This window comes from Ranitomeya variabilis, chromosome 5 (assembly GCF_051348905.1).
Source record: "Ranitomeya variabilis isolate aRanVar5 chromosome 5, aRanVar5.hap1, whole genome shotgun sequence".
NCBI classification, from domain to species: domain Eukaryota; kingdom Metazoa; phylum Chordata; class Amphibia; order Anura; family Dendrobatidae; genus Ranitomeya; species Ranitomeya variabilis.
Genome location: NC_135236.1, coordinates 532,017,392 through 532,044,439, shown reverse-complemented (window position 1 = coordinate 532,044,439; position 27,048 = coordinate 532,017,392). Strand labels below are relative to the sequence as shown.

At 52.7% G+C, this 27,048-nt stretch overlaps 1 protein-coding gene across 1 annotated transcript in view; it reads right to left on the bottom strand.

Annotated features, from left to right (window-relative positions):
- LARS1 (leucyl-tRNA synthetase 1) overlaps nucleotides 1-27,048 on the bottom strand; it is an 88,730-nt gene that overhangs the window by 38,536 nt on the left and 23,146 nt on the right. Inside the window, exons 8-13 of the mRNA XM_077265832.1 lie at nucleotides 9,627-9,690; nucleotides 9,425-9,492; nucleotides 8,336-8,561; nucleotides 7,030-7,117; nucleotides 6,859-6,935; nucleotides 6,195-6,248 (exon numbers count right to left, since the gene is read on the bottom strand). Coding sequence (XP_077121947.1) covers nucleotides 6,195-6,248; nucleotides 6,859-6,935; nucleotides 7,030-7,117; nucleotides 8,336-8,561; nucleotides 9,425-9,492; nucleotides 9,627-9,690 — 577 coding nt within the window. The remainder of the gene's footprint in view (nucleotides 1-6,194; nucleotides 6,249-6,858; nucleotides 6,936-7,029; nucleotides 7,118-8,335; nucleotides 8,562-9,424; nucleotides 9,493-9,626; nucleotides 9,691-27,048) is intronic.

Below are 27,048 nucleotides of genomic sequence, written 5' to 3'. Positions count from 1 at the left end.
GTATTGCCCAGTACTCATAATTCTGGAGACACATACCCCATAAAATAGGCGGGCTCTCAACGCTACAGAAATGCCAAACATGTGGATGCTAAATGTGGTTTAGGCACACTGTGGGAGAGGTGTGTTTGGATTTGGGAGGGCTGGATTTCTTATGGGGGGCGAGAAGCTATAGCGCTTTTCCAGAGTCTTTGTGCTACCAGTAACATGGAAGCCCCCTATATTTCCATTGACAGATCATGAACCTCAGTGGGGACTTGCTTTTTCTGTGTTTTAAGTTGGATATTTTATTGGGAACATTTTATATAACATTTCTGATCACAGTTATCCAGTGCTCTACGCTGAGCACTTACATCGGGGTTTCCATTAAATCTCCAAGTGCATTCAGATGAAACCCCCAAAAGATACAGTCACTATAATAAGGCAGCAGAGTTACTTTGGACTCTGTTCAGCGGTGTCCTTTTCAGAAAAGTGCACAAAACTGTGGCTGACAGCATTTTAATGCACACTTAAAGACGGACACCGCTGTATGATAGATCAGCTGGTGTCCACAGTGCCTCCACCTGCCTCATTATAGGGAATCTTTGGCTGGGGTTCTGTCTAAATCACGTATTTAAGAGACTTACACAGAAACCCCAATGTAAGCGCTCAGCGTAGAGCACAGGATAAGTGTGAGCCAAACTGCAATCTTTGGGAGGCAGAATGAACAAATCAGCAAAGGTGAAGAATTAGTTTTGCTTATTTTTTACACTGTTCCTCGTGCAGTACAAGTGAGACTACTTTATTCTTTGGGTTGGTGCTATTACAGCGATACCAGATTTACACAAAACAATAGTTTTTTTTATATAAAATAGTTTTTGAGTAAAAGCGTCAAAACATAGAGAAATGATATAAATGTGATATCGCTGTAATCGTACTGACCAGAAGAATAAAGCAACCTTATAAATTTTCCACAGGTAGAACAACATAAAAAGAAACCCCAAAAAAACAATTCGTGAATTGCTCGTTTTTTGTTCATTCTACCTTCTAAAAATTGGAATAGTGCTAAAAAAAGATTATGTGCCTGAAAATAGTACCAATAAAAATGTCAACTCATCCCGCATAAAACAAGCCCTCATGTTACTCTGTCAGCAAAAATATAGAAAAATTATAGTTCTTAAAATATGGCAATGCAAAAACATGTTTTTTTGCATTGCTATATTCTGAGAGCTATAACTTTTTTATTGTTACGCTGACGGAGCGGTATGGCAGCTTGTTTTTTTGTGAGAAAAGATTATGTTTTCAGTGATACCAGTTTTATTTACATCTGCCTTTTAATTATGTTTTATTCAACATTTTGTTCAGTGGTTTCATGAAAAAGCATTGTTTTTTAACACAATTTTATTGATGTGGTTTTTTTTTACGGTGATCGCTGAAGGGGCTAACTAGTTTGATAGTTTTATAGATCGTGTTGTTCCAGACGTGGCGATACCGTGTGTACTTTTTTTTTTTTTTTACATAAATATACTTAACTAGATGGCAGCCCGATTCTAAAGAATCGGGAGTCTAGAATCCATATATACTTTATTTATTCAAATGTAAGAATAATACAATTAATAAATAATAGTAAGAAAGAACAAAAAATGGCTGCACTCACCAGCTCTTGACAATTCTTGACAGTACGGCACATTTCTGATTGGTCGCTCGCGGCAGGCGGCAACCAATCAGAAAAGTGCCGCGCACCACGAAGGCATATATCTTTGTCCACCCTGAGCGGGTGTAGGACGCTGGTGACGTCACTTATCTCCGGACATTATCTCCGGACAAAGCCACGGAAGTTGGCACAAATTGCCGGAAGTAGTATTCTAGGCAATTATATATTAGATTTTAATGTTTTCAGTGTTTACCTTTGAACGTTTATATTGTATTGTCCTGTCACCAGCCATGTGTACGATTATCGGCCGAAAGCCTCTCTGGAACCAATAATCACCCCATGTAAAGGTATCTTTATAAGTTAAAGATTCAGAATACTATGACTTTTATCATATCCTGAACAGTCAAGTTTTTTATGTTTTGAGGCACACTGTAAAAGCTCAGAAGGGGAGCAGTACCATATTGTATTCCAAAAACAACAACATAATCACGTTCCTCCATCATGTTCTCATACACTTTATGCAGTTAATAGCCTCTGTGTCTGTACTGTTACATACTTAGGCAGTTAACTGGTTCATGCAGCTTTACATGAACACCCGAGCCTTACACTATGGCTGGTCCAAATAACTAAAGCAATTGTTACCATCCACCTCTTGTGTCTCCCCTTTTCCTCATAGATTGTAAGCTTGCGAGCAGCAGGGCCCTCATTCCTCCTGGTATCTGTTTTGAACTGTGATTTCTGTTATGCTGTAATGTCTGTTGTCTGTATAAGTCCCCTCTATAAGTTGTAAAGCGCTGCGGAATATGTTGGCGCTATATAAATAAAATTATTATTATTATTATTATTTATGAACCGTTAAGGTTTTCTGATTGAAGTAAAAAAAACTCTGAGTGTTTACAGTTTGAAACCATAAAATGTTGAAAAATTATGTCATTCTTGAGTATATCACTCAATGGTGCTCATAAACGTGTCAAATTTGATCTATAATATACTTTAATATACGTTACTTTAATCTTTAATATACTTAAGAACAGGGCCCCAGACATCACACAGGGGGTCTGAAACACCGCACAGTGGTCCAAAATATCGCTGTGCTCTGCCTGGGGCCCCATATGCTGCCTGGGGCCCCTGTGCTCTGCCTGGGGTCCCATATGCTGCCTGGGGCCCCTGTGCTCTGCCTGGGGCCCCTGTGCTCTGCCTGGGGCCCCATATGCTGCCTGGGGCCCCTGTGCTCTGCCTGGGGCCACTGTGCTCTGCCTGGGGCCCCATGTTCTGCCTGGGGCCACTGTGCTCTGCCTGGGGCCCCATAAGCTGCCTGGGGCCCCTGTGCTCTGCCTGGGACCACTGTGCTTTGCCTGGGGCCCCATATGCTGCCTGGGGCCCCTGTGCTCTGCCTGGGGCCACTGTGCTCTGCCTGGGGCCCCATATGCTGCCTGGGGCCCCTGTGCTCTGCCTGGGGCCCCATATGCTGCCTGGGGCCCCTGTGCACTGCCTGGGGCCCCTGTGCTCTGCCTGGGGCCCCTGTGCTCTGCCTGGGGCCCCTGTGCTCTGCCTGGGGCCCCTGTGCTCTGCCTGGGGCCCCTGTGCTCTGCCTGGGGCCCCTGTGCTCTGCCTGGGGCCCCATGTTCTGCCTGGGGCCCCTGTGCTCTGCCTGGGGCCACTGTGCTCTGCCTGGGGCCCCATATGCTGCCTGGGGCCCCTGTGCTCTGCCTGGGGCCCCATATGCTGCCTGGGGCCCCTGTGCTCTGCCTGGGGCCCCTGTGCTCTGCCTGGGGCCCCATATGCTGCCTGGGGCCCCTGTGCTCTGCCTGGGGGCCCTGTGCTCTGCCTGGGGCCACTGTGCTCTGCCTGGGGCCCCATATGCTGCCTGGGGCCCCTGTGCTCTGCCTGGGGCCCCATATGCTGCCTGGGGCCCCTGTGCTCTGCCTGGGGCCACTGTGCTCTGCCTGGGGCCCCATAGGCTGCCTGGGGCCCCTGTGCTCTGCCTGGGACCACTGTGCTCTGCCTGGGGCCCCATATGCTGCCTGGGGCCCCTGTGCTCTGCCTGGGGCCCCATATGCTGCCTGGGGCCCCTGTGCTCTGCCTGGGGCCCCATATGCTGCCTGGGGCCCCTGTGCTCTGCCTGGGGCCACTGTGCTCTGCCTGGGGCCCCATATGCTGCCTGGGGCCCCTGTGCTCTGCCTGGGTGTAGGACACTGGTGACGTCACTTATCTCCGGACATTAGCTCCGGACATTAGCTCCGGACATTAGCTCCGGACAAAGCCACGGAAGTTGGTACACATTGCAGGAAGTAGTATTCTAGGCAATTATATATTAGATGGGCATTTCCTGAAGGAAATACATGGTGCTTGAACAGCGCTACCAGCTTTACAGCAGCACTTTTCACACACGGGACTGGGGGGCGCGCTTACTTTTGCACCCGGGGCCGGGGGCGCGCTTACTTTTGCACCCGGGGGCGCACTTACTTTTGCACCCGGGGGCGCACTTACTTTTGCACCCGGGGGCGCACTTACTTTTGCACCCGGGGGCGCACTTACTTTTGGTGGGTGGGGACCCTCGGCCTCCGATTTGGTGGGCGGGGACCGGCCTCCGATTTGGTGGGCAAGGACCCTCGGCCTCCGATTTGGTGGGCGGGGCCCCTCGGCCTCCGATTTGGTGGGCGGGGCCCCTCGGCCTCCGATTTGGTGGGCGGGGCCCCTCGGCCTCCGATTTGGTGGGCGGGGCCCCTCGGCCTCCGATTTGGTGGGCGGGGCCCCTCGGCCTCCGATTTGGTGGGCGGGGCCCCTCGGCCTCCGATTTGGTGGGCGGGGCCCCTCGGCCTCCGATTTGGTGGGCGGGGCCCCTCGGCCTCCGATTTGGTGGGCGGGGCCCCTCGGCCTCCGATTTGGTGGGCGGGGCCCCTCGGCCTCCGATTTGGTGGGCGGGGCCCCTCGGCCTCCGATTTGGTGGGCGGGGCCCCTCGGCCTCCGATTTGGTGGGCGGGGCCCCTCGGCCTCCGATTTGGTGGGCGGGGACCCCCGGCCTCCGATTTGGTGGGCGGGGCCCCTCGGCCTCCGATTTGGTGGGCGGGGACCCCCGGCCTCCGATTTGGTGGGCGGGGACCCCCGGCCTCCGATTTGGTGGGCGGGGACCCCCGGCCTCCGATTTGGTGGGCGGGGACCCCCGGCCTCCGATTTGGTGGGCGGGGCCCCTCGGCCTCCGATTTGGTGGGCGGGGCCCCTCGGCCTCCGATTTGGTGGGCGGGGCCCCTCGGCCTCCGATTTGGTAGGCGGGGCCCCTCGGCCTCCAATTTGGTGGGCGGGGACCCTCGGCCTCCAATTTGGTGGGCGGGGACCCTCGGCCTCCAATTTGGTGGGCGGGGACCCTCGGCCTCCAATTTGGTGGGCGGGGACCCTCGGCCTCCAATTTGGTGGGCGGGGCCCCTCGGCCTCCGATGTGGTGGTCGGGGCCCCTCGGCCTCTGCTTTGGTGGGCGGGGCCGGGCCCCTCGGCCTCCGCTTTGGTGGGCGGGGCCGCTCGGCCTTCGATTTGGTGGGCGGGGCTCCTCGGCCTCCGATTTGGTTGGCGGGGCCCCTCGGCCTTCGATTTGGTGTGTGCTCTGCCTGGGGCCACTGTGCTCTGCCTGGGGCCCCATATGCTGCCTGGGGCCCCTGTGCTCTGCCTGGGGCCCCATATGCTGCCTGGGGCCCCTGTGCTCTGCCTGGGGCCCCATGTTCTGCCTGGGGCCCCTGTGCTCTGCCTGGGGCCACTGTGCTCTGCCTGGGTGTAGGACACTGGTGACGTCACTTATCTCCGGACATTAGCTCCGGACATTAGCTCCGGACATTAGCTCCGGACAAAGCCACGGAAGTTGGCACAAATTGCAGGAAGTAGTATTCTAGGCAATTATATATTAGATATTTTTTTCATTTTTGTTTTTTTATTATTTCACTTAGTCTTTGTATGGGACTTCATCTTTTATTTCTCTGATCGCTGGTCTCATGCATTGCAATATATATGTATTGCAGTGCATGAGACCTGTCAGCTTTACACTGTCAGGACGCCTGATAGACCCTACTGCTGGATCACTTGACCTCTGGCTTTCATCATAACCCGATATTCCCCGTCATCATGTCGGGTGGATTGTGGGGTGCAGTAGGAGTAAGAGACAGGGTCCTCTCCCTCTCCCAAACTTCTAAATGCCATGATCGCTATTGGTCGCAGCATCTAGAAGATAACACAGGGTTAACATCTCAGGGTGCTGATAAGGTAGTCGGTGGTCAAAGGTATCGCTCGGCACCGGAAACACATCGCTTGCAGGACGCCCCGGGGGGGCGGGGGATGGGGGGGGGGGTACCAAGTGCTGCAAGACAGGCCAACCGTAGAGAAATGGTGCCGCTGCACAAAGCCCAGCAAGGGCCAAGGTTTTTTTCTTACAGTTGGCGGTCGTGAAGGGGTTGAAAAGATCTGACATGACAACCTCCAGCCATGTTTTTTTGCGCCCAGAAAATATGATCGTCTTTATTAGTATTTACAGTACAATATATTGTGCAGCAACATTTACACCAATAAAGTACGTACTTACAGGCTCAAAGGGCAAAACCATGTCATCGCTAATGCCATATTTCAGTCTCAGTGCCTGCACAGGGAAAAAAGAAATCACAGAGCATTACAAAGGGAAAACTACATCTTCAGATTATATCGCCATTTATGCATGTACAGCGGAGAATTCTGTACAGGATAATCAATATTAATTGAGGTGGTGATGTGGACATTTCTCAACAATGAGCACATTAAAAGGAATCTGTCAGTAAGTTTTTGCTCTGTAATCTGACAACAGCATGTAGTGGGGGCAGAGACCCCGATGCCAGGGATATATCACTTTACAGGGTGCAGGAGTTGTGAGTCAGCCTTCTCTGCTGCAGGTCTAGCAGAGCTCAGAATGCTGAGCTGTGTATAACCTCGCCCACGTAACAGCTTTCTTTGAAAAATGCATAGTGACAGAGAGCTGCTAATCAGTGGTGCAGGCGGGGTGATTGGACTAGGAGGTACAAGGCCAGTTGTCCTGCAGTGATAATCTCCTGCTAATAAAACAATAATAATATTGAAATAGAAAAACACAATCCAGTAAGTGACACAACACTGTCATCAGAACCTCTTCCACCATTTCATGCTGAGGTCAGATTACTTGGTAAAAACCTGGTGATGGATACCCTAAAATAGGCTACTCAATCATAATATGTGCAAACCTGTTTTTTCTTCAAATCTCGTAAAGCTGCAATGTCATCCGGAGCATCGGAAGGGACACTGGTAACCACCCCTGTGCCTATGACGTAAAACAGGAATTATGTTGAAAAAACTTGCATTTTGATCAATTTAAAAAAAAGAAAAGTGCAGCAGGGACAATTGTTCACCCTTACCTTTTTCTTCCTTAATGGTAAGCATAGGGAGTGCATATATCACTTTATAGGAGGTCAGTGGTGCAGACAAGGCTGCTCCGAGAAGGTCCTAAAATGACAAGGAGTAACATTTATTACACGAGAAAGCATTTCCACAATTTTATAAACAAAAAACAGTAAGCTACAAGTTTATGGACACTTTGGGATTTTTTTCTTCCCTGATTGCATATATTTTGGACCATTTGATTCTGAAGCCTTGATGTGTCACAGTACATAGATTGCAGAATGAGCTACCAGTGAATCCATCAGTGAGCTTAGTTTGGCGGCAGAATTTGTAAACCTTAATATATACACACACACATATATATATATATATATATATATATATATATATATATATATATATATATATATATATATATATATATATACACACATACATACACATATGTCTTCTTTGTACAGTTATTCTCATTTTCATATATGGATATTGCCATAGTGCCAGTAAAAACAAGCACTTTTGCAATTTACTGCTTATTAAAATTTTCAGCCGTTTTTGAGATATTAACACTTTTCTTTTTCCTTGTTTACAGCTTGTTGGATTGGAGACCGACCACTTCTGCAGTCCTGTGTGAAAGCATTCTGCTGAATCTGGAAGCCATTGTTAGATAACAGCGCGCTTTAACAATCCTTGCTGCCTTCAAAACAGTGCTTACAGGTCACACACACAACAACAAAAAAAAGAGCTTGCAAGTGCTGAATATGTTCCGCTGTTAAGCATTAGTGGTCGGTTTCCCAGGCAACGAGCTGTAAACAAAACAAATTTGTTAAGCACTCAAGAATGGATGCAAATTCAATAGGCAATACATTGCAAAATTGCATGCTCCGTTTATTTTACTATTCAAAGAACTGGAAAACAATTCCAAATTAATTTGAAATTTTGATACATCAAACGCTTACGGTGTAGTAATATAAAATATGGTTATATTTTACATTTTTTTCATTTTGCTATTATTAGAGGGGGAAAGGTGATGGGGTGATTTAGATTTTTTTCATATTTGTTATTACTTTGTTTCTTAGTCTTCTTAGGGGACTTGAATCTGTGATCACTGCTCGTTCTATACACTGCAGTATACAGATAAAGGAGGTTCTCCTATGAACCGCACCTGCAGGCTGGGTCTCACAAGAAGACAAACATGGCAGCCAGCCATGGAGGCCTTGGCATTGACTGCCATGACAGCCCTGTTTGTGATTGAAAGCGGCATTTAAATGTCACCTAATAAAAGCCATTTGATACTAATGGCGGTTTAGGATCTATAATGCTAACCTCTCCCATGAGCTCCTTGACCACTGGCACGACACCATTGTCCTTCGTGAACCCTTGGTAGGACATGTTCCTGGCTGCTCTTTGGGTGCAGACAAATACATCACCATTCGCCATCTCAAACGCGATGTACGGCATGTCAGGGCGCAGCCAGCAGTTGGTCTGTCCAAACATGGTTTCTGGGCGCAGAGTGGCCGCTACTAGGAACACATGCCTTCCTTTCAGCCCACTAGAAGTTAATATGAACAGTAAGAAAAGCGCATTAGCAAACTAGTATGTTTATATTACACAGGAAGGCACAAACCTGTGGATTATTTCCAGAACAAATAAATGAAGAATTGGAAAGAGGGCCGACTTTGGGCATCCCCTTAGCATATGCCCTATTGAACCTCATAGAGGTAATTGAATCTGATCCTTAACGAGAATTGAAAGTGGTTGACAAGTTCTCACCAATTCATAGGATCGGCGAGAACTTGATGATCGGTGGTTCTGGACTCACACCAATCGGCAGTTCGGGGAACTTTTATCCCCATTTTAAAAAGGCTCGTGGAGTCAGACCCCCGACCGCCACTTCATTAATTGCTGATAGGGAATCCGCAAAAACCAGAGTGCAATGTTCGGCAGCCCCATGGGGAATGCAGTAACAGGCGAGCATGGGCCCTGCAGCTCCATTTTAAGAGTAAACCACCATGTGCATATATGTCAGGACTAAAGTGACCAATCATCAATGAACCTTATCCATATACACAGAGAAAAGATGATACCAGGTCGTAGTATACAAAAAGATCACATTTTATTAATAAAAAGATTAACAGGTGCAAGGGGAGAAATGTACAGAACACCACTGCCACATGTGTGTGTGACACCCTTTGTCAGATAGTATATCTAGTTTCCTTACATACTATGGCGGTAATTCTCCTGCCCCTTTAGCTAGAGAGAATCAGGGGCCAGAGGAAGGAGAGAAAAGTATAATGGGTGATAAGATGGGGTTGTTGTAACCATGGAGACACATAGGTTTGCACGGGAGCTGTTCACACAACATAGTTAGTCCCTTTAACTAGGACTAGTGGCCTATACTGCTTCACTTCATACCTCAGTTTAGCTGGATACGGTTCCAGGACCTTCATTTTGATAAGTGTGTATTCTTGTGGTCCCACACCCTAAACCGAAACACAACACTGACGTCTAAAATACGTATACTACAAACAAAAGCAGGATATTGTTTGGTCACTAAGAAATATTACATAGGGTCATAAAAATATTAAACCATATATGAAAAAAAACAACTGCTAACCTCTCCAGTCTGTCTGTCATGGTCCATGCATGGCTGACCATCTCGTGGGGAATAAATGGTGTACCTGAGAGAGACACATTAAGGTTATTAACACAAGCCCAGGGGAGGTCTACCTCTGGAGACATTTTAATTTAAGAAATAAATGTACTGCTTGCAAACAGAATTCAATAATGTTCTTATAAGAAGCAGGCCTCTCATCTGTGTGATAGTTAAACAATTTGCCCAGTTTTAAAGAGAATCTGTCAGCAAGTTTATTTCCATGTAATCTGAGAGCAGCATGATGTAGGGACTGAGAGTAAGTACGTGCTACTGATTCAATAAGATCAGTGTTTCACTACAGGACTAGTTGTCTTGTGCCTCCTAGTCAACTGCTCTGTGTAATCCCGCCCCACCACTGACTGCTGCACACAGAAAGCTGCCAGTCAGTGGTGAGATGGGATATGCATCATAACTGCAGCATGCAGACTAGCAAGTGACACATCGCTGGAATCAGGGTCTCAGGCATCTGTCCCACACCACACCACGTCCCTTGACAATATTGGGACATTGCTTATGTCACTTGAAGGCTGCAGCGGCCACTGATGGTTTGCAACCTTCACAGTTCCATCACATGTGTAGATGGATCATCTCATCATCAACAAACATCAATTTTACTTATTTCTACATGCAGCTGTCAGCTAATATTCACAGTAGCTCACAGAAGATTTCACCGCCTGTAAAAGCTCAGTCTGATAGAACACACAGAAGGACATAGCTACACATATGAGACTGTAACTGAACCACAACTATTCATGCTGCTGCCTGTCAGCGTGCTGTCGCCTCCTCCTCCTCTCTGGCTCTCTCTGTGCTGCTGCCTGTCAGCGTGCTGTCACCTCCTCCTCCTCTCTGGCTCTCACAGTGCTGCTGCCTGTCAGCGTGCTGTCGCCTCCTCCTCCTCTCTGGCTCTCACTGTGCTGCTGCCTGTCAGCGTGCTGTCACCTCCTCCTCCTCTCTGGCTCTCACTGTGCTGCTGCCTGTCAGCGTGCTGTCGCCTCCTCCTCCTCTCTGGCTCTCACTGTGCTGCTGCCTGTCAGCGTGCTGTCGCCTCCTCCTCCTCTCTGGCTCTCACTGTGCTGCTGCCTGTCAGCATGCTGTCGCCTCCTCCTCCTCTCTGGCTCTGTGCTGCTGCCTGTCAGCGTGCTGTCGCCTCCTCCTCCTCTCTGGCTCTCACTGTGCTGCTGCCTGTCAGCGTGCTGTCGCCTCCTCCTCCTCTCTGGCTCTCACTGTGCTGCTGCCTGTCAGCGTGCTGTCGCCTCCTCCTCCTCTCTGGCTCTCACTGTGCTGCTGCCTGTCAGCGTGCTGTCGCCTCCTCCTCCTCTCTGGCTCTCACTGTGCTGCTGCCTGTCAGCGTGCTGTCGCCTCCTCCTCCTCTCTGGCTCTCACTGTGCTGCTGCCTGTCAGCGTGCTGTCGCCTCCTCCTCCTCTCTGGCTCTCACTGTGCTGCTGCCTGTCAGCGTGCTGTCGCCTCCTCCTCCTCTCTGGCTCTCACTGTGCTGCTGCCTGTCAGCGTGCTGTCGCCTCCTCCTCCTCTCTGGCTCTCACTGTGCTGCTGCCTGTCAGCGTGCTGTCGCCTCCTCCTCCTCTCTGGCTCTCACTGTGCTGCTGCCTGTCAGCGTGCTGTCGCCTCCTCCTCCTCTCTGGCTCTCACTGTGCTGCTGCCTGTCAGCGTGCTGTCGCCTCCTCCTCCTCTCTGGCTCTCACTGTGCTGCTGCCTGTCAGCGTGCTGTCGCCTCCTCCTCCTCTCTGGCTCTCACTGTGCTGCTGCCTGTCAGCGTGCTGTCGCCTCCTCCTCCTCTCTGGCTCTCACTGTGCTGCTGCCTGTCAGCGTGCTGTCGCCTCCTCCTCCTCTCTGGCTCTCACTGTGCTGCTGCATGTCAGCGTGCTGTCGCCTCCTCCTCCTCTCTGGCTCTCACTGTGCTGCTGCCTGTCAGCGTGCAGTCGCCTCCTCCTCCTCTCTGGCTCTCACTGTGCTGCTGCCTGTCAGCGTGCTGTCACCTCCTCCTCCTCTCTGGCTCTCACTGTGCTGCTGCCTGTCAGCGTGCTGTCACCTCCTCCTCCTCTCTGGCTCTCACTGTGCTGCTGCCTGTCAGCGTGCTGTCGCCTCCTCCTCCTCTCTGGCTCTCACTGTGCTGCTGCCTGTCAGCGTGCTGTCGCCTCCTCCTCCTCTCTGGCTCTCACTGTGCTGCTGCCTGTCAGCGTGCTGTCGCCTCCTCCTCCTCTCTGGCTCTCACTGTGCTGCTGCCTGTCAGCGTGCTGTCGCCTCCTCCTCCTCTCTGGCTCTCACTGTGCTGCTGCCTGTCAGCGTGCTGTCGCCTCCTCCTCCTCTCTGGCTCTCACTGTGCTGCTGCCTGTCAGCGTGCTGTCGCCTCCTCCTCCTCTTTGGCTCTCACTGTGCTGCTGCCTGTCAGCATGCTGTCGCCTCCTCCTCCTCTCTGGCTCTCACTGTGCTGCTGCCTGTCAGCGTGCTGTCGCCTCCTCCTCCTCTCTGGCTCTCACTGTGCTGCTGCATGTCAGCGTGCTGTCGCCTCCTCCTCCTCTCTGGCTCTCACTGTGCTGCTGCCTGTCAGCGTGCTGTCGCCTCCTCCTCCTCTCTGGCTCTCACTGTGCTGCTGCCTGTCAGCGTGCTGTCACCTCCTCCTCCTCTCTGGCTCTCACTGTGCTGCTGCCTGTCAGCGTGCTGTCGCCTCCTCCTCCTCTCTGGCTCTCACTGTGCTGCTGCCTGTCAGCGTGCTGTCGCCTCCTCCTCCTCTCTGGCTCTCACTGTGCTGCTGCCTGTCAGCGTGCTGTCGCCTCCTCCTCCTCTCTGGCTCTCACTGTGCTGCTGCCTGTCAGCGTGCTGTCGCCTCCTCCTCCTCTCTGGCTCTCACTGTGCTGCTGCCTGTCAGCGTGCTGTCGCCTCCTCCTCCTCTCTGGCTCTCACTGTGCTGCTGCCTGTCAGCGTGCTGTCGCCTCCTCCTCCTCTCTGGCTCTCACTGTGCTGCTGCATGTCAGCGTGCTGTCGCCTCCTCCTCCTCTCTGGCTCTCACTGTGCTGCTGCCTGTCAGCGTGCTGTCGCCTCCTCCTCCTCTCTGGCTCTCACTGTGCTGCTGCCTGTCAGCGTGCTGTCGCCTCCTCCTCCTCTCTGGCTCTCACTGTGCTGCTGCCTGTCAGCGTGCTGTCGCCTCCTCCTCCTCTCTGGCTCTCACTGTGCTGCTGCCTGTCAGCGTGCTGTCGCCTCCTCCTCCTCTCTGGCTCTCACTGTGCTGCTGCCTGTCAGCGTGCTGTCGCCTCCTCCTCCTCTCTGGCTCTCACTGTGCTGCTGCCTGTCAGCGTGCTGTCGCCTCCTCCTCCTCTCTGGCTCTCACTGTGCTGCTGCCTGTCAGCGTGCTGTCGCCTCCTCCTCCTCTCTGGCTCTCACTGTGCTGCTGCCTGTCAGCGTGCTGTCGCCTCCTCCTCCTCTCTGGCTCTCACTGTGCTGCTGCCTGTCAGCGTGCTGTCGCCTCCTCCTCCTCTCTGGCTCTCACTGTGCTGCTGCCTGTCAGCGTGCTGTCGCCTCCTCCTCCTCTCTGGCTCTCACTGTGCTGCTGCCTGTCAGCGTGCTGTCGCCTCCTCCTCCTCTCTGGCTCTCACTGTGCTGCTGCCTGTCAGCGTGCTGTCGCCTCCTCCTCCTCTCTGGCTCTCACTGTGCTGCTGCCTGTCAGCGTGCTGTCGCCTCCTCCTCCTCTCTGGCTCTCACTGTGCTGCTGCCTGTCAGCGTGCTGTCGCCTCCTCCTCCTCTCTGGCTCTCACTGTGCTGCTGCCTGTCAGCGTGCTGTCGCCTCCTCCTCCTCTCTGGCTCTCACTGTGCTGCTGCATGTCAGCGTGCTGTCGCCTCCTCCTCCTCTCTGGCTCTCACTGTGCTGCTGCCTGTCAGCGTGCTGTCGCCTCCTCCTCCTCTCTGGCTCTCACTGTGCTGCTGCCTGTCAGCGTGCTGTCGCCTCCTCCTCCTCTCTGGCTCTCACTGTGCTGCTGCCTGTCAGCGTGCTGTCGCCTCCTCCTCCTCTCTGGCTCTCACTGTGCTGCTGCCTGTCAGCGTGCTGTCGCCTCCTCCTCCTCTCTGGCTCTCACTGTGCTGCTGCCTGTCAGCGTGCTGTCGCCTCCTCCTCCTCTCTGGCTCTCACTGTGCTGCTGCCTGTCAGCGTGCTGTCGCCTCCTCCTCCTCTCTGGCTCTCACTGTGCTGCTGCCTGTCAGCGTGCTGTCGCCTCCTCCTCCTCTCTGGCTCTCACTGTGCTGCTGCCTGTCAGCGTGCTGTCGCCTCCTCCTCCTCTCTGGCTCTCACTGTGCTGCTGCCTGTCAGCGTGCTGTCGCCTCCTCCTCCTCTCTGGCTCTCACTGTGCTGCTGCCTGTCAGCGTGCTGTCGCCTCCTCCTCCTCTCTGGCTCTCACTGTGCTGCTGCCTGTCAGCGTGCTGTCGCCTCCTCCTCCTCTCTGGCTCTCACTGTGCTGCTGCCTGTCAGCGTGCTGTCGCCTCCTCCTCCTCTCTGGCTCTCACTGTGCTGCTGCCTGTCAGCGTGCTGTCGCCTCCTCCTCCTCTCTGGCTCTCACTGTGCTGCTGCCTGTCAGCGTGCAGTCGCCTCCTCCTCCTCTCTGGCTCTCACTGTGCTGCTGCCTGTCAGCGTGCTGTCACCTCCTCCTCCTCTCTGGCTCTCACTGTGCTGCTGCCTGTCAGCGTGCTGTCACCTCCTCCTCCTCTCTGGCTCTCACTGTGCTGCTGCCTGTCAGCGTGCTGTCGCCTCCTCCTCCTCTCTGGCTCTCACTGTGCTGCTGCCTGTCAGCGTGCTGTCGCCTCCTCCTCCTCTCTGGCTCTCACTGTGCTGCTGCCTGTCAGCGTGCTGTCGCCTCCTCCTCCTCTCTGGCTCTCACTGTGCTGCTGCCTGTCAGCGTGCTGTCGCCTCCTCCTCCTCTCTGGCTCTCACTGTGCTGCTGCCTGTCAGCGTGCTGTCGCCTCCTCCTCCTCTCTGGCTCTCACTGTGCTGCTGCCTGTCAGCGTGCTGTCGCCTCCTCCTCCTCTTTGGCTCTCACTGTGCTGCTGCCTGTCAGCGTGCTGTCGCCTCCTCCTCCTCTCTGGCTCTCACTGTGCTGCTGCCTGTCAGCGTGCTGTCGCCTCCTCCTCCTCTCTGGCTCTCACTGTGCTGCTGCATGTCAGCGTGCTGTCGCCTCCTCCTCCTCTCTGGCTCTCACTGTGCTGCTGCCTGTCAGCGTGCTGTCGCCTCCTCCTCCTCTCTGGCTCTCACTGTGCTGCTGCCTGTCAGCGTGCTGTCACCTCCTCCTCCTCTCTGGCTCTCACTGTGCTGCTGCCTGTCAGCGTGCTGTCGCCTCCTCCTCCTCTCTGGCTCTCACTGTGCTGCTGCCTGTCAGCGTGCTGTCGCCTCCTCCTCCTCTCTGGCTCTCACTGTGCTGCTGCCTGTCAGCGTGCTGTCGCCTCCTCCTCCTCTCTGGCTCTCACTGTGCTGCTGCCTGTCAGCGTGCTGTCGCCTCCTCCTCCTCTCTGGCTCTCACTGTGCTGCTGCCTGTCAGCGTGCTGTCGCCTCCTCCTCCTCTCTGGCTCTCACTGTGCTGCTGCCTGTCAGCGTGCTGTCGCCTCCTCCTCCTCTCTGGCTCTCACTGTGCTGCTGCCTGTCAGCGTGCTGTCGCCTCCTCCTCCTCTCTGGCTCTCACTGTGCTGCTGCATGTCAGCGTGCTGTCGCCTCCTCCTCCTCTCTGGCTCTCACTGTGCTGCTGCCTGTCAGCGTGCTGTCGCCTCCTCCTCCTCTCTGGCTCTCACTGTGCTGCTGCCTGTCAGCGTGCTGTCGCCTCCTCCTCCTCTCTGGCTCTCACTGTGCTGCTGCCTGTCAGCGTGCTGTCGCCTCCTCCTCCTCTCTGGCTCTCACTGTGCTGCTGCCTGTCAGCGTGCTGTCACCTCCTCCTCCTCTCTGGCTCTCACTGTGCTGCTGCCTGTCAGCGTGCTGTCGCCTCCTCCTCCTCTCTGGCTCTCACTGTGCTGCTGCATGTCAGCTGTTGTGAATTTACTTTTTGCTCCCTCTAGTGGTTACTAGTTTTTTGACTCTGGTTTTTCTGTCATTCCTTTTATCCGCACCTGGGTCGTTAGTTAAGGGTGTTGCTATTTAAGCTCCCTGGACCTTCAGTTCATTGCCTGGCAACGTAGTTATCAGAGCTAGTCTGCTGTGCTCTTGTCTACTGATCCTGGTTCCAGTTATATCAGCTAAGTCCGCTTTTTGCTTTTTGCTATTTTTGTTTTGGTTTTGTATTTTTGTCCAGCTTGTTCCAAATATATATCCTGACCTTTGCTGGAAGCTCTAGGGGGCTGGTGTTCTCCCCCCGGACCGTTAGACGGTTCGGGGGTTCTTGAATTTCCAGTGTGGATTTTGATAGGGTTTTTGTTGACCATATAAGTTACCTTTCTTTATTCTGCTATCAGTTAGCGGGCCTCTCTGTGCTAAACCTGGTTCATTTCTGTGTTTGTCATTTCCTCTTACCTCACCGTTATTATTTGTGGGGGGCTTCTATCCAGCTTTGGGGTCCCCTTCTCTGGAGGCAAGAAAGGTCTTGCTACTAGGGGTAGCTAGATTCTCCGGCTGGAGCGTGTCATCTAGAATCAACGTAGGAATGATCCCCGGCTACTTCTAGTGTTGGCGTTAGGAGTAGATATATGGTCAACCCAGCTACCACTGCCCTATGAGCTGGATTTTTGTATTCTGCAGACTTCCACGTTCCTCTGAGACCCTCGCCATTGGGGTCATAACAGTTTGCCAGGCCAGTATTAAATGTTTAATGCATTGCAGAAGAGGGATTATAAGAAAGAAGATTCTGAGTTTTTTTTTTTTTTTTCTTCTTCCCCTTTACCTCAGAGTGGCTATGCTTGCTGCAGACATGAATGTCCAGACCTTGATTACAAGTGTGGACCAGCTGGCTACTCGTGTGCAGGGCATACAAGACTATGTTATCAGTAATCCTAGGTCAGAACCTAAAATACCGATTCCTGAACTGTTTTCCGGAGACAGGTTTAAGTTTAGGAATTTTGTGAATAATTGTAAATTGTTTTTGTCCCTGAGACCCTGTTCATCTGGAGACTCTGCTCAGCAAGTAAAAATAGTTATTTCGTTCTTACGGGGCGACCCTCAGGATTGGGCTTTTTCGCTGGCGCCAGGAGATCCGGCATTGGCTGATATTAATGCGTTTTTTCTGGCGCTCGGTTTACTTTATGAGGAACCCAATCTTGAGATTCAGGCAGAAAAGGCCTTGCTGGCTATGTCTCAGGGGCAGGACGAGGCTGAAGTGTACTGCCAAAAATTTCGGAAATGGTCCGTGCTGACACATTGGAACGAGTGTGCACTGGCCGCTAATTTTAGAAATGGCCTTTCTGAAGCCATTAAGAATGTTATGGTGGGTTTTCCCATTCCCACAGGTCTGAATGATACTATGGCACTGGCTATTCAAATTGACCGGCGGTTGCGGGAGCGCAAAACCGCAAATTCCCTCATGGTGTTGTCTGAACAGACACCTAATTCGGTGCAATGTGATAGAAAAATCGCAAATTCCCTCATGGTGTTGTCTGAACAGACACCTGATTTAATGCAATGTGATAGAATCCTGACTAGAAATGAGCGGAAAATTCATAGACGCCGGAATGGCTTGTGCTACTACTGTGGTGATTCTACACATATTATCTCAGCATGCTCTAAACGTATAGCTAAGGTTGTTAGTCCTGTCACCGTTGGTAATTTGCAACCTAAATTTATTCTGTCTGTAACTTTGATTTGCTCACTGTCGTCTTTTCCTGTCATGGCGTTTGTAGATTCAGGTGCTGCCCTGAGTCTTATGGATCTGTCATTTGCTAAGCACTGTGGTTTTACTCTTGAACCATTAGAAAATCCTATTCCTCTTAGGGGTATTGATGCTACGCCATTGGCAGCAAATAAACCGCAGTATTGGACACAGGTTACCATGTGCATGACTCCTGAACACCGCGAGGTGATACGTTTCCTGGTTTTACATAAAATGCATGATTTGGTTGTTTTAGGGCTGCCATGGTTACAGACCCATAATCCAGTCCTGGACTGGAAGGCTATGTCAGTCTCGAGTTGGGGCTGTCGTGGTATTCATGGGGATTCCCTGCCTGTGTCTATTGCTTCTTCTACGCCTTCGGAAGTTCCGGAGTATTTGTCTGATTATCAGGATGTCTTCAGTGAGTCTGAGTCCAGTGCACTGCCTCCTCATAGGGACTGTGACTGTGCTATAGATTTGATCCCAGGCAGTAAATTTCCTAAGGGAAGACTGTTTAATCTGTCGGTACCTGAACATACCGCTATGCGTTCATATATCAAGGAGTCTCTAGAGAAAGGACATATTCGTCCGTCTTCTTCCCCTCTTGGTGCGGGATTCTTTTTTGTGGCAAAAAAGGACGGATCTTTGAGACCTTGTATTGATTATCGGCTTTTAAATAAGATCACTGTCAAATTTCAGTATCCTTTACCGCTGTTGTCTGACTTGTTTGCCCGGATTAAAGGTGCCAAGTGGTTCACCAAGATAGATCTTCGTGGTGCGTACAACCTTGTGCGCATTAAGCAAGGTGATGAATGGAAAACCGCATTCAATACGCCCGAAGGTCATTTTGAGTACTTGGTGATGCCTTTTGGGCTCTCCAATGCGCCTTCAGTTTTTCAGTCCTTTATGCATGACATTTTCCGGAAGTATCTGGATAAATTTTTGATTGTTTATCTGGATGATATTTTGGTTTTTTCTGATAATTGGGATTCGCATGTGGAGCAGGTCAGGTTGGTCTTTAAAATTTTGCGTGAAAATTCTTTGTTTGTCAAGGGCTCAAAGTGTCTCTTTGGTGTACAGAAGGTTCCCTTTTTGGGGTTCATTTTTTCCCCTTCTGCTGTGGAGATGGACCCAGTCAAGGTCCGAGCTATTCTTGATTGGACTCAGCCCTCGTCAGTTAAGAGTCTACAGAAGTTCTTGGGTTTCGCTAACTTCTACCGTCGTTTTATCGCTAATTTTTCTAGCATTGTGAAACCTTTGACGGATATGACCAAGAAGGGCTCCGATGTAGCTAACTGGGCTCCTGCTGCCGTGGAGGCTTTCCAGGAGTTGAAACGCCGGTTTACTTCGGCGCCTGTTTTGTGCCAGCCCGATGTCTCACTTCCCTTTCAGGTTGAGGTGGATGCTTCAGAGATTGGAGCAGGGGCCGTTTTGTCGCAGAGAGGCCCTGGTTGCTCTGTTATGAAACCTTGTGCCTTTTTCTCTAGGAAGTTTTCGCCTGCCGAGCGAAATTATGATGTGGGCAATCGGGAGTTGTTGGCCATGAAATGGGCATTTGAGGAGTGGCGTCATTGGCTCGAGGGTGCTAAGCATCGTGTGGTGGTCTTGACTGATCACAAAAATCTGATGTATCTCGAGTCTGCTAAACGCCTTAATCCGAGACAGGCCCGCTGGTCATTGTTTTTCTCCCGCTTTGATTTTGTTGTCTCGTATTTACCAGGTTCAAAGAATGTGAAGGCCGATGCTCTTTCTAGGAGCTTTGTGCCTGATGCTCCTGGAGTCGCTGATCCTGTTGGTATTCTTAAAGATGGAGTTATCTTGTCAGCTATTTCTCCGGATCTGCGACGTGTGTTGCAGAGATTTCAGGCTGATAGGCCTGAGTCTTGTCCACCTGACAGACTGTTTGTCCCGGATAAGTGGACCAGCAGAGTCATTTCCGAGGTTCATTCCTCGGTGTTGGCAGGTCACCCGGGAATTTTTGGCACCAGAGATCTGGTGGCCAGGTCCTTTTGGTGGCCTTCCTTGTCAAGGGATGTGCGGTCATTTGTGCAGTCCTGTGGGACTTGTGCTCGAGCTAAGCCTTGCTGTTCTCGTGCCAGCGGTTTGCTCTTGCCCTTGCCTGTCCCGAAGAGACCTTGGACACATATCTCCATGGATTTCATTTCTGATCTTCCGCTATCCCAGGGCATGTCCGTTATCTGGGTGATATGTGATCGCTTCTCTAAGATGGTCCATTTGGTTCCTTTGCCTAAGCTGCCTTCCTCTTCCGATCTGGTTCCTGTGTTTTTCCAGAACGTGGTTCGTTTGCACGGCATCCCTGAGAATATTGTGTCAGACAGAGGATCCCAGTTCGTTTCCAGATTCTGGCGATCCTTTTGTAGTAGGATGGGCATTGATTTGTCGTTTTCGTCTGCTTTCCATCCTCAGACTAATGGACAGACGGAGCGAACCAATCAGACTTTGGAGGCTTATTTGAGGTGTTTTGTCTCTGCTGATCAGGACGATTGGGTGACATTCTTGCCGTTGGCTGAGTTTGCCCTTAATAATCGGGCTAGTTCCGCCACCTTGGTTTCGCCTTTTTTCTGCAACTCTGGTTTCCATCCTCGCTTTTCTTCGGGTCATGTGGAGCCTTCTGACTGTCCTGGGGTGGATTCTGTGGTGGATAGGTTGCAGCGGATCTGGAATCATGTGGTGGACAACTTGAAGTTGTCACAGGAGAGGGCTCAGCGCTTTGCCAACCGCCGCCGCGGTGTGGGTCCCCGACTACGCGTTGGGGATTTGGTATGGCTTTCTTCCCGCTTTGTTCCTATGAAGGTCTCCTCTCCCAAATTTAAACCTCGTTTTATTGGGCCTTACAAGATATTGGAAATCCTTAATCCTGTATCTTTTCGTCTGGATCTTCCTGTGTCGTTTGCTATTCACAATGTATTTCATAGGTCCTTGTTGCGGCGGTACATTGTGCCTATAGTTCCTTCTGCTGAGCCTCCTGCTCCGGTGTTGGTTGAGGGCGAGTTGGAGTACGTGGTGGAGAAGATCTTGGATTCTCGCCTCTCCAGGCGGATGCTTCAGTACCTGGTCAAGTGGAAGGGCTATGGTCAGGAGGATAATTCCTGGGTGGTCGCCTCTGATGTTCATGCGGCCGATTTAGTTCGTGCCTTTCATGCCGCTCATCCTGATCGCCCTGGTGGTCGTGGTGAGGGTTCGGTGACCCCTCACTAAGGGGGGGGTACTGTTGTGAATTTACTTTTTGCTCCCTCTAGTGGTTACTAGTTTTTTGACTCTGGTTTTTCTGTCATTCCTTTTATCCGCACCTGGGTCGTTAGTTAAGGGTGTTGCTATTTAAGCTCCCTGGACCTTCAGTTCATTGCCTGGCAACGTAGTTATCAGAGCTAGTCTGCTGTGCTCTTGTCTACTGATCCTGGTTCCAGTTATATCAGCTAAGTCCGCTTTTTGCTTTTTGCTATTTTTGTTTTGGTTTTGTATTTTTGTCCAGCTTGTTCCAAATATATATCCTGACCTTTGCTGGAAGCTCTAGGGGGCTGGTGTTCTCCCCCCGGACCGTTAGACGGTTCGGGGGTTCTTGAATTTCCAGTGTGGATTTTGATAGGGTTTTTGTTGACCATATAAGTTACCTTTCTTTATTCTGCTATCAGTTAGCGGGCCTCTCTGTGCTAAACCTGGTTCATTTCTGTGTTTGTCATTTCCTCTTACCTCACCGTTATTATTTGTGGGGGGCTTCTATCCAGCTTTGGGGTCCCCTTCTCTGGAGGCAAGAAAGGTCTTTTGTTTTCCTCTACTAGGGGTAGCTAGATTCTCCGGCTGGAGCGTGTCATCTAGAATCAACGTAGGAATGATCCCCGGCTACTTCTAGTGTTGGCGTTAGGAGTAGATATATGGTCAACCCAGCTACCACTGCCCTATGAGCTGGATTTTTGTATTCTGCAGACTTCCACGTTCCTCTGAGACCCTCGCCATTGGGGTCATAACAGTCAGCGTGCTGTCGCCTCCTCCTCCTCTCTGGCTCTCACTGTGCTGCTGCCTGTCAGCGTGCTGTCGCCTCCTCCTCCTCTCTGGCTCTCACTGTGCTGCTGCCTGTCAGCGTGCTGTCACCTCCTCCTCCTCTCTGGCTCTCACTGTGCTGCTGCCTGTCAGCGTGCTGTCACCTCCTCCTCCTCCTCTCTGGCTCTCACTGTGCTGCTGCCTGTCAGCGTGCTGTCACCTCCTCCTCCTCTCTGGCTCTCACTGTGCTGCTGCCTGTCAGCGTGCTGTCGCCTCCTCCTCCTCTCTGGCTCTCACTGTGCTGCTGCCTGTCAGCGTGCTGTCGCCTCCTCCTCCTCTCTGGCTCTCACTGTGCTGCTGCCTGTCAGCGTGCTGTCGCCTCCTCCTCCTCTCTGGCTCTCACTGTGCTGCTGCCTGTCAGCGTGCTGTCGCCTCCTCCTCCTCTCTGGCTCTCACTGTGCTATGCCTGTCAGCGTGCTGTCACCTCCTCCTCCTCTCTGGCTCTCACTGTGCTGCTGCATGTCAGCGTGCTGTCGCCTCCTCCTCCTCTCTGGCTCTCACTGTGCTGCTGCCTGTCAGCGTGCTGTCGCCTCCTCCTCCTCTCTGGCTCTCACTGTGCTGCTGCCTGTCAGCGTGCTGTCACCTCCTCCTCCTCTCTGGCTCTCACTGTGCTGCTGCCTGTCAGCGTGCTGTCGCCTCCTCTTCCTCTCTGGCTCTCACTGTGCTGCTGCCTGTCAGCGTGCTGTCGCCTCCTCCTCCTCTCTGGCTCTCACTGTGCTGCTGCCTGTCAGCGTGCTGTCACCTCCTCCTCTCTGGCTCTCACTGTGCTGCTGCCTGTCAGCGTGCTGTCGCCTCCTCCTCCTCTCTGGCTCTCACTGTGCTGCTGCCTGTCAGCGTGCTGTCGCCTCCTACTCCTCTCTGGCTCTCACTGTGCTGCTGCCTGTCAGCGTGCTGTCGCCTCCTCCTCCTCTCTGGCTCTCACTGTGCTGCTGCCTGTCAGCGTGCTGTCGCCTCCTCCTCCTCTCTGGCTCTCACTGTGCTGCTGCCTGTCAGCGTGCTGTCACCTCCTCCTCCTCTCTGGCTCTCACTGTGCTGCTGCTTGTCAGCGTGCTGTCGCCTCCTCCTCCTCTCTGGCTCTCACTGTGCTGCTGCCTGTCAGCGTGCTGTCACCTCCTCCTCCTCTCTGGCTCTCACTGTGCTGCTGCCTGTCAGCATGCTGTCACCTCCTCCTCCTCTCTGGCTCTCACTGTGCTGCTGCCTGTCAGTGTGCTGTCGCCTCCTCCTCCTCTCTGGCTCTCACTGTGTTGCTGCCTGTCAGCGTGCTGTCGCCTCCTCCTCCTCCTCCTCTCTGGCTCTCACTGTGCTGCTGCCTGTCAGCGTGCTGTCGCCTCCTCCTCCTCCTCTCTGGCTCTCACTGTGCTGCTGCCTGTCAGCGTGCTGTCGCCTCCTCCTCCTCTCTGGCTCTCACTGTGCTGCTGCCTGTCAGCGTGCTGTCACCTCCTCCTCCTCTGTGGCTCTCACTGTGCTGCTGCCTGTCAGTGTGCTGTTGCCTCCTCCTCCTCTCTGGCTCTCACTGTGCTGCTGCCTGTCAGCGTGCTGTCGCCTCCTCCTCCTCTCTGGCTCTCACTGTGCTATGCCTGTCAGCGTGCTGTCGCCTCCTCCTCCTCTCTGGCTCTCACTGTGCTGCTGCCTCTCAGCGTGCTGTCGCCTCCTCCTCCTCCTCTCTGGCTCTCACTGTGCTGCTGCCTGTCAGCGTGCTGTCACCTCCTCCTCCTCTCTGGCTCTCACTGTGCAGCTGCCTGTCAGCGTGCTGTCGCCTCCTCCTCCTCTCTGGCTCTCACTGTGCTGCTGCCTGTCAGCGTGCTGTCGCCTCCTCCTCCTCTCTGGCTCTTACTGTGCTGCTGCCTGTCAGCGTGCTGTCGCCTCCTCCTCCTCTCTGGCTCTCACTGTGCTGCTGCCTGTCAGCGTGCTGTCGCCTCCTCCTCCTCTCTGGCTCTCACTGTGCTGCTGCCTGTCAGCGTGCTGTCGCCTCCTCCTCCTCTCTGGCTCTCACTGTGCTGCTGCCTGTCAGCGTGCTGTCGCCTCCTCCTCCTCTCTGGCTCTCACTGTGCTGCTGCCTGTCAGCGTGCTGTCGCCTCCTCCTCCTCTCTGGCTCTCACTGTGCTGCTGCCTGTCAGTGTGCTGTCACCTCCTCCTCCTCTCTGGCTCTCACTGTGCTGCTGCCTGTCAGCGTGCTGTCGCCTCCTCCTCCTCTCTGTCTCTCACTGTGCTGCTGCCTGTCAGCGTGCTGTCGCCTCCTCCTCCTCTCTGTCTCTCACTGTGCTGCTGCCTGTCAGCGTGCTGTCGCCTCCTCCTCCTCTCTGGCTCTCACTGTGCTGCTGCCTGTCGGCGTGCGGTCACCTCCTCCTCCTCTCTGGCTCTAACTGTGCTGCTGCCTGTCAGCGTGCTGTCGCCTCCTCCTACTCTCTGGCTCTCACTGTGCTGCTGCCTGTCAGCGTGCTGTCGCCTCCTCCTCTCTGGCTCTCACTGTGCTGCTGCCTGTCAGCGTGCTGTCGCCTCCTCCTCCTCTCTGGCTCTCACTGTGCTGCTGCCTGTCAGCGTGCTGTCACCTCCTCCTCCTCTCTGGCTCTCACTGTGCTGCTGCCTGTCAGCGTGCTGTCGCCTCCTCCTACTCTCTGGCTCTCACTGTGCTGCTGCCTGTCAGCGTGCTGTCGCCTCCTCCTCCTCCTCCTCTCTGGCTCTCACTGTGCTGCTGCCTGTCAGCGTGCTGTTGCCTCCTCCTCTCTGGCTCTCACTGTGCTGCTGCCTGTCAGCGTGCTGTCACCTCCTCCTCCTCTCTGGCTCTCACTGTGCTGCTGCCTGTCAGCGTGCTGTCGCCTCCTCCTCCTCTCTGGCTCTCACTGTGCTGCTGCCTGTCAGCGTGCTGTCACCTCCTCCTCCTCTCTGGCTCTCACTGTGCTGCTGCCTGTCAGCGTGCTGTCACCTCCTCCTCCTCTCTGGCTCTCACTGTGCTGCTGCCTGTCAGCATGCTGTCGCCTCCTCCTCCTCTCTGGCTCTCACTGTGCTGCTGCCTGTCAGCGTGCTGTCGCCTCCTCCTCCTCTCTGGCTCTCACTGTGCTGCTGCCTGTCAGCATGCTGTCGCCTCCTCCTCTCTGGCTCTCACTGTGCTGCTGCCTGTCAGCGTGCTGTCACCTCCTCCTCCTCTCTGGCTCTCACTGTGCTGCTGCCTGTCAGCGTGCTGTCACCTCCTCCTCCTCTCTGGCTCTCACTGTGCTGCTGCCTGTCAGCGTGCTGTCACCTCCTCCTCCTCTCTGGCTCTCACTGTGCTGCTGCCTGTCAGCATGCTGTCGCCTCCTCCTCCTCTCTGGCTCTCACTGTGCTGCTGCCTGTCAGCGTGCTGTCGCCTCCTCCTCCTCTCTGGCTCTCACTGTGCTGCTGCCTGTCAGCATGCTGTCGCCTCCTCCTCCTCTCTGGCTCTCACTGTGCTGCTGCCTGTCAGCGTGCTGTCGCCTCCTCCTCCTCTCTGGCTCTCACTGTGCTGCTGCCTGTCAGCATGCTGTCGCCTCCTCCTCTCTGGCTCTCACTGTGCTGCTGCCTGTCAGCGTGCTGTCGCCTCCTCCTCCTCTCTGGCTCTCACTGTGCTGCTGCCTGTCAGCGTGCTGTCACCTCCTCCTCCTCTCTGGCTCTCACTGTGCTGCTGCCTGTCAGCGTGCTGTCACCTCCTCCTCCTCTCTGGCTCTCACTGTGCTGCTGCCTGTCAGCATGCTGTCGCCTCCTCCTCCTCTCTGGCTCTCACTGTGCTGCTGCCTGTCAGCATGCTGTCGCCTCCTCCTCCTCTCTGGCTCTCACTGTGCTGCTGCCTGTCAGCGTGCTGTTGCCTCCTCCTCTCTGGCTCTCACTGTGCTGCTGCTTGTTAGCTTCATCTCTCCTCTATGACAGCTCACACACGACTACAGAGAGGAGGGCTTTCAGTTTAGGGCTGTCATCCCAACCGACACTGCTGTAAGGGACAAAATTACATTATATATTCCTGGTAAACTGCTCAGGATAGAGAACTTCCCACTGAAAGAGAGTGGATGACCAGTAACTGTGCAGAAGTTTAGGGAAACATTGCATAAAAATAACCCAAAATCAGTAAGGACATAAAAAGCACCAAGTCTATGCCTTGGATTCATATATTGATGAATTGAAAGACACACAATGGCTGAAAATCTGTCCTGGTCATATGATGGACACACAGCTACATGGGTCATCTGTTACTTGCCACAGGTGAGTTTGAACGAGCATCACATGCTTGAAACAAGGTTGTTTGCCCACGTTTTTGGAATAGTGCCAACAATTTTGTCCTGCCCATTTCTGGGGTTGTGTGTGAAATGATGTCCAATTTACCTTTTTTTCCATTTTTTTTTGTTCCAATACACACAAAAGAAATAATAATGTGTATAATACAAGATGTGTAATGGCAAACATTTTCTGGAACAATTTCAAGTGTTCCAACACTTTCGGCCATGACTCTATGTTCCCCAGAGTCTCCTGTAATGTATATGTCCCCGGCTCCTAGTGTGATGTTTATGCCCCCAGCCCCTCTTGTGATGGATATGCCCCAAGTCCCTCTTGTGATTTATATGCCCCAATGTCTGTAGATGTATCTATCTATATATATAATTGTCTAAGGGTTTTTCTGTCTGTCTGTCTGTCTGTCCTGGAAATCCCGCGTCTCTGATTGGTCGAGGCCGCCAGGCCTCGACCAATCAGCGACGGGCACAGCATGGCGACGATGATGTCATAAAGGTTGCCTCGACCAATCAGCGACGGGCACAGTCTGCCGCGAATTCGCCTCGACCAATCAGAAACGGGCACAGTATCGACGTAGATGTCATAATGGTTTCCATGGCGACGATGATGTCATAAAGGTTGCCTCGACCAATCAGCGATGGGCACAGTCTGCCGCGAATTCTGGGATAATCATTGTCCATATACTACGGGGACATGCATATTCTAGAATACCCGATGCGTTAGAATTGGGCCACAGTCTAGTATATATATAATTGTCTAAGGGTTTTTCTGTCTGTCTGTCTGTCTGTCCTGGAAATCCCGCGTCTCTGATTGGTCGAGGCCGCCAGGCCTTGACCAATCAGCGACGGGCACAGCATGGTGACGATGATGTCATAAAGGTTGCCTCGACCAATCAGCGACGGGCACAGTCTGCCGCGAATTCTGGAATCATCATTGTCCATATACTACGGGGACATGCATATTCTAGAATACCCGATGCGTTAGAATCGGGCCACAATCTAGTATATATGTGTGTATGTATGTATGTATATATATATTATATATGAACCAGCCCCAGTGTCTCATGTGACACATATGCTCCAGCCCCAAAATATCCCATGTGACATATATGCTCCAGTCCCAGCATCTCCTTTGTAATGTATATGCTCAAGTGCAAGTGTCTCCTATGTGATGTATTTAAAGGGAACCTGTCACCCCGTTTTTTCCGTATGAGATAAAAATACTGTTAAATAGGGCCTGAGCTGTGCATTACAATAGTGTATTTTGTGGACCCCCGATTCCCCACCTATGCTGCCGAAATACGTTA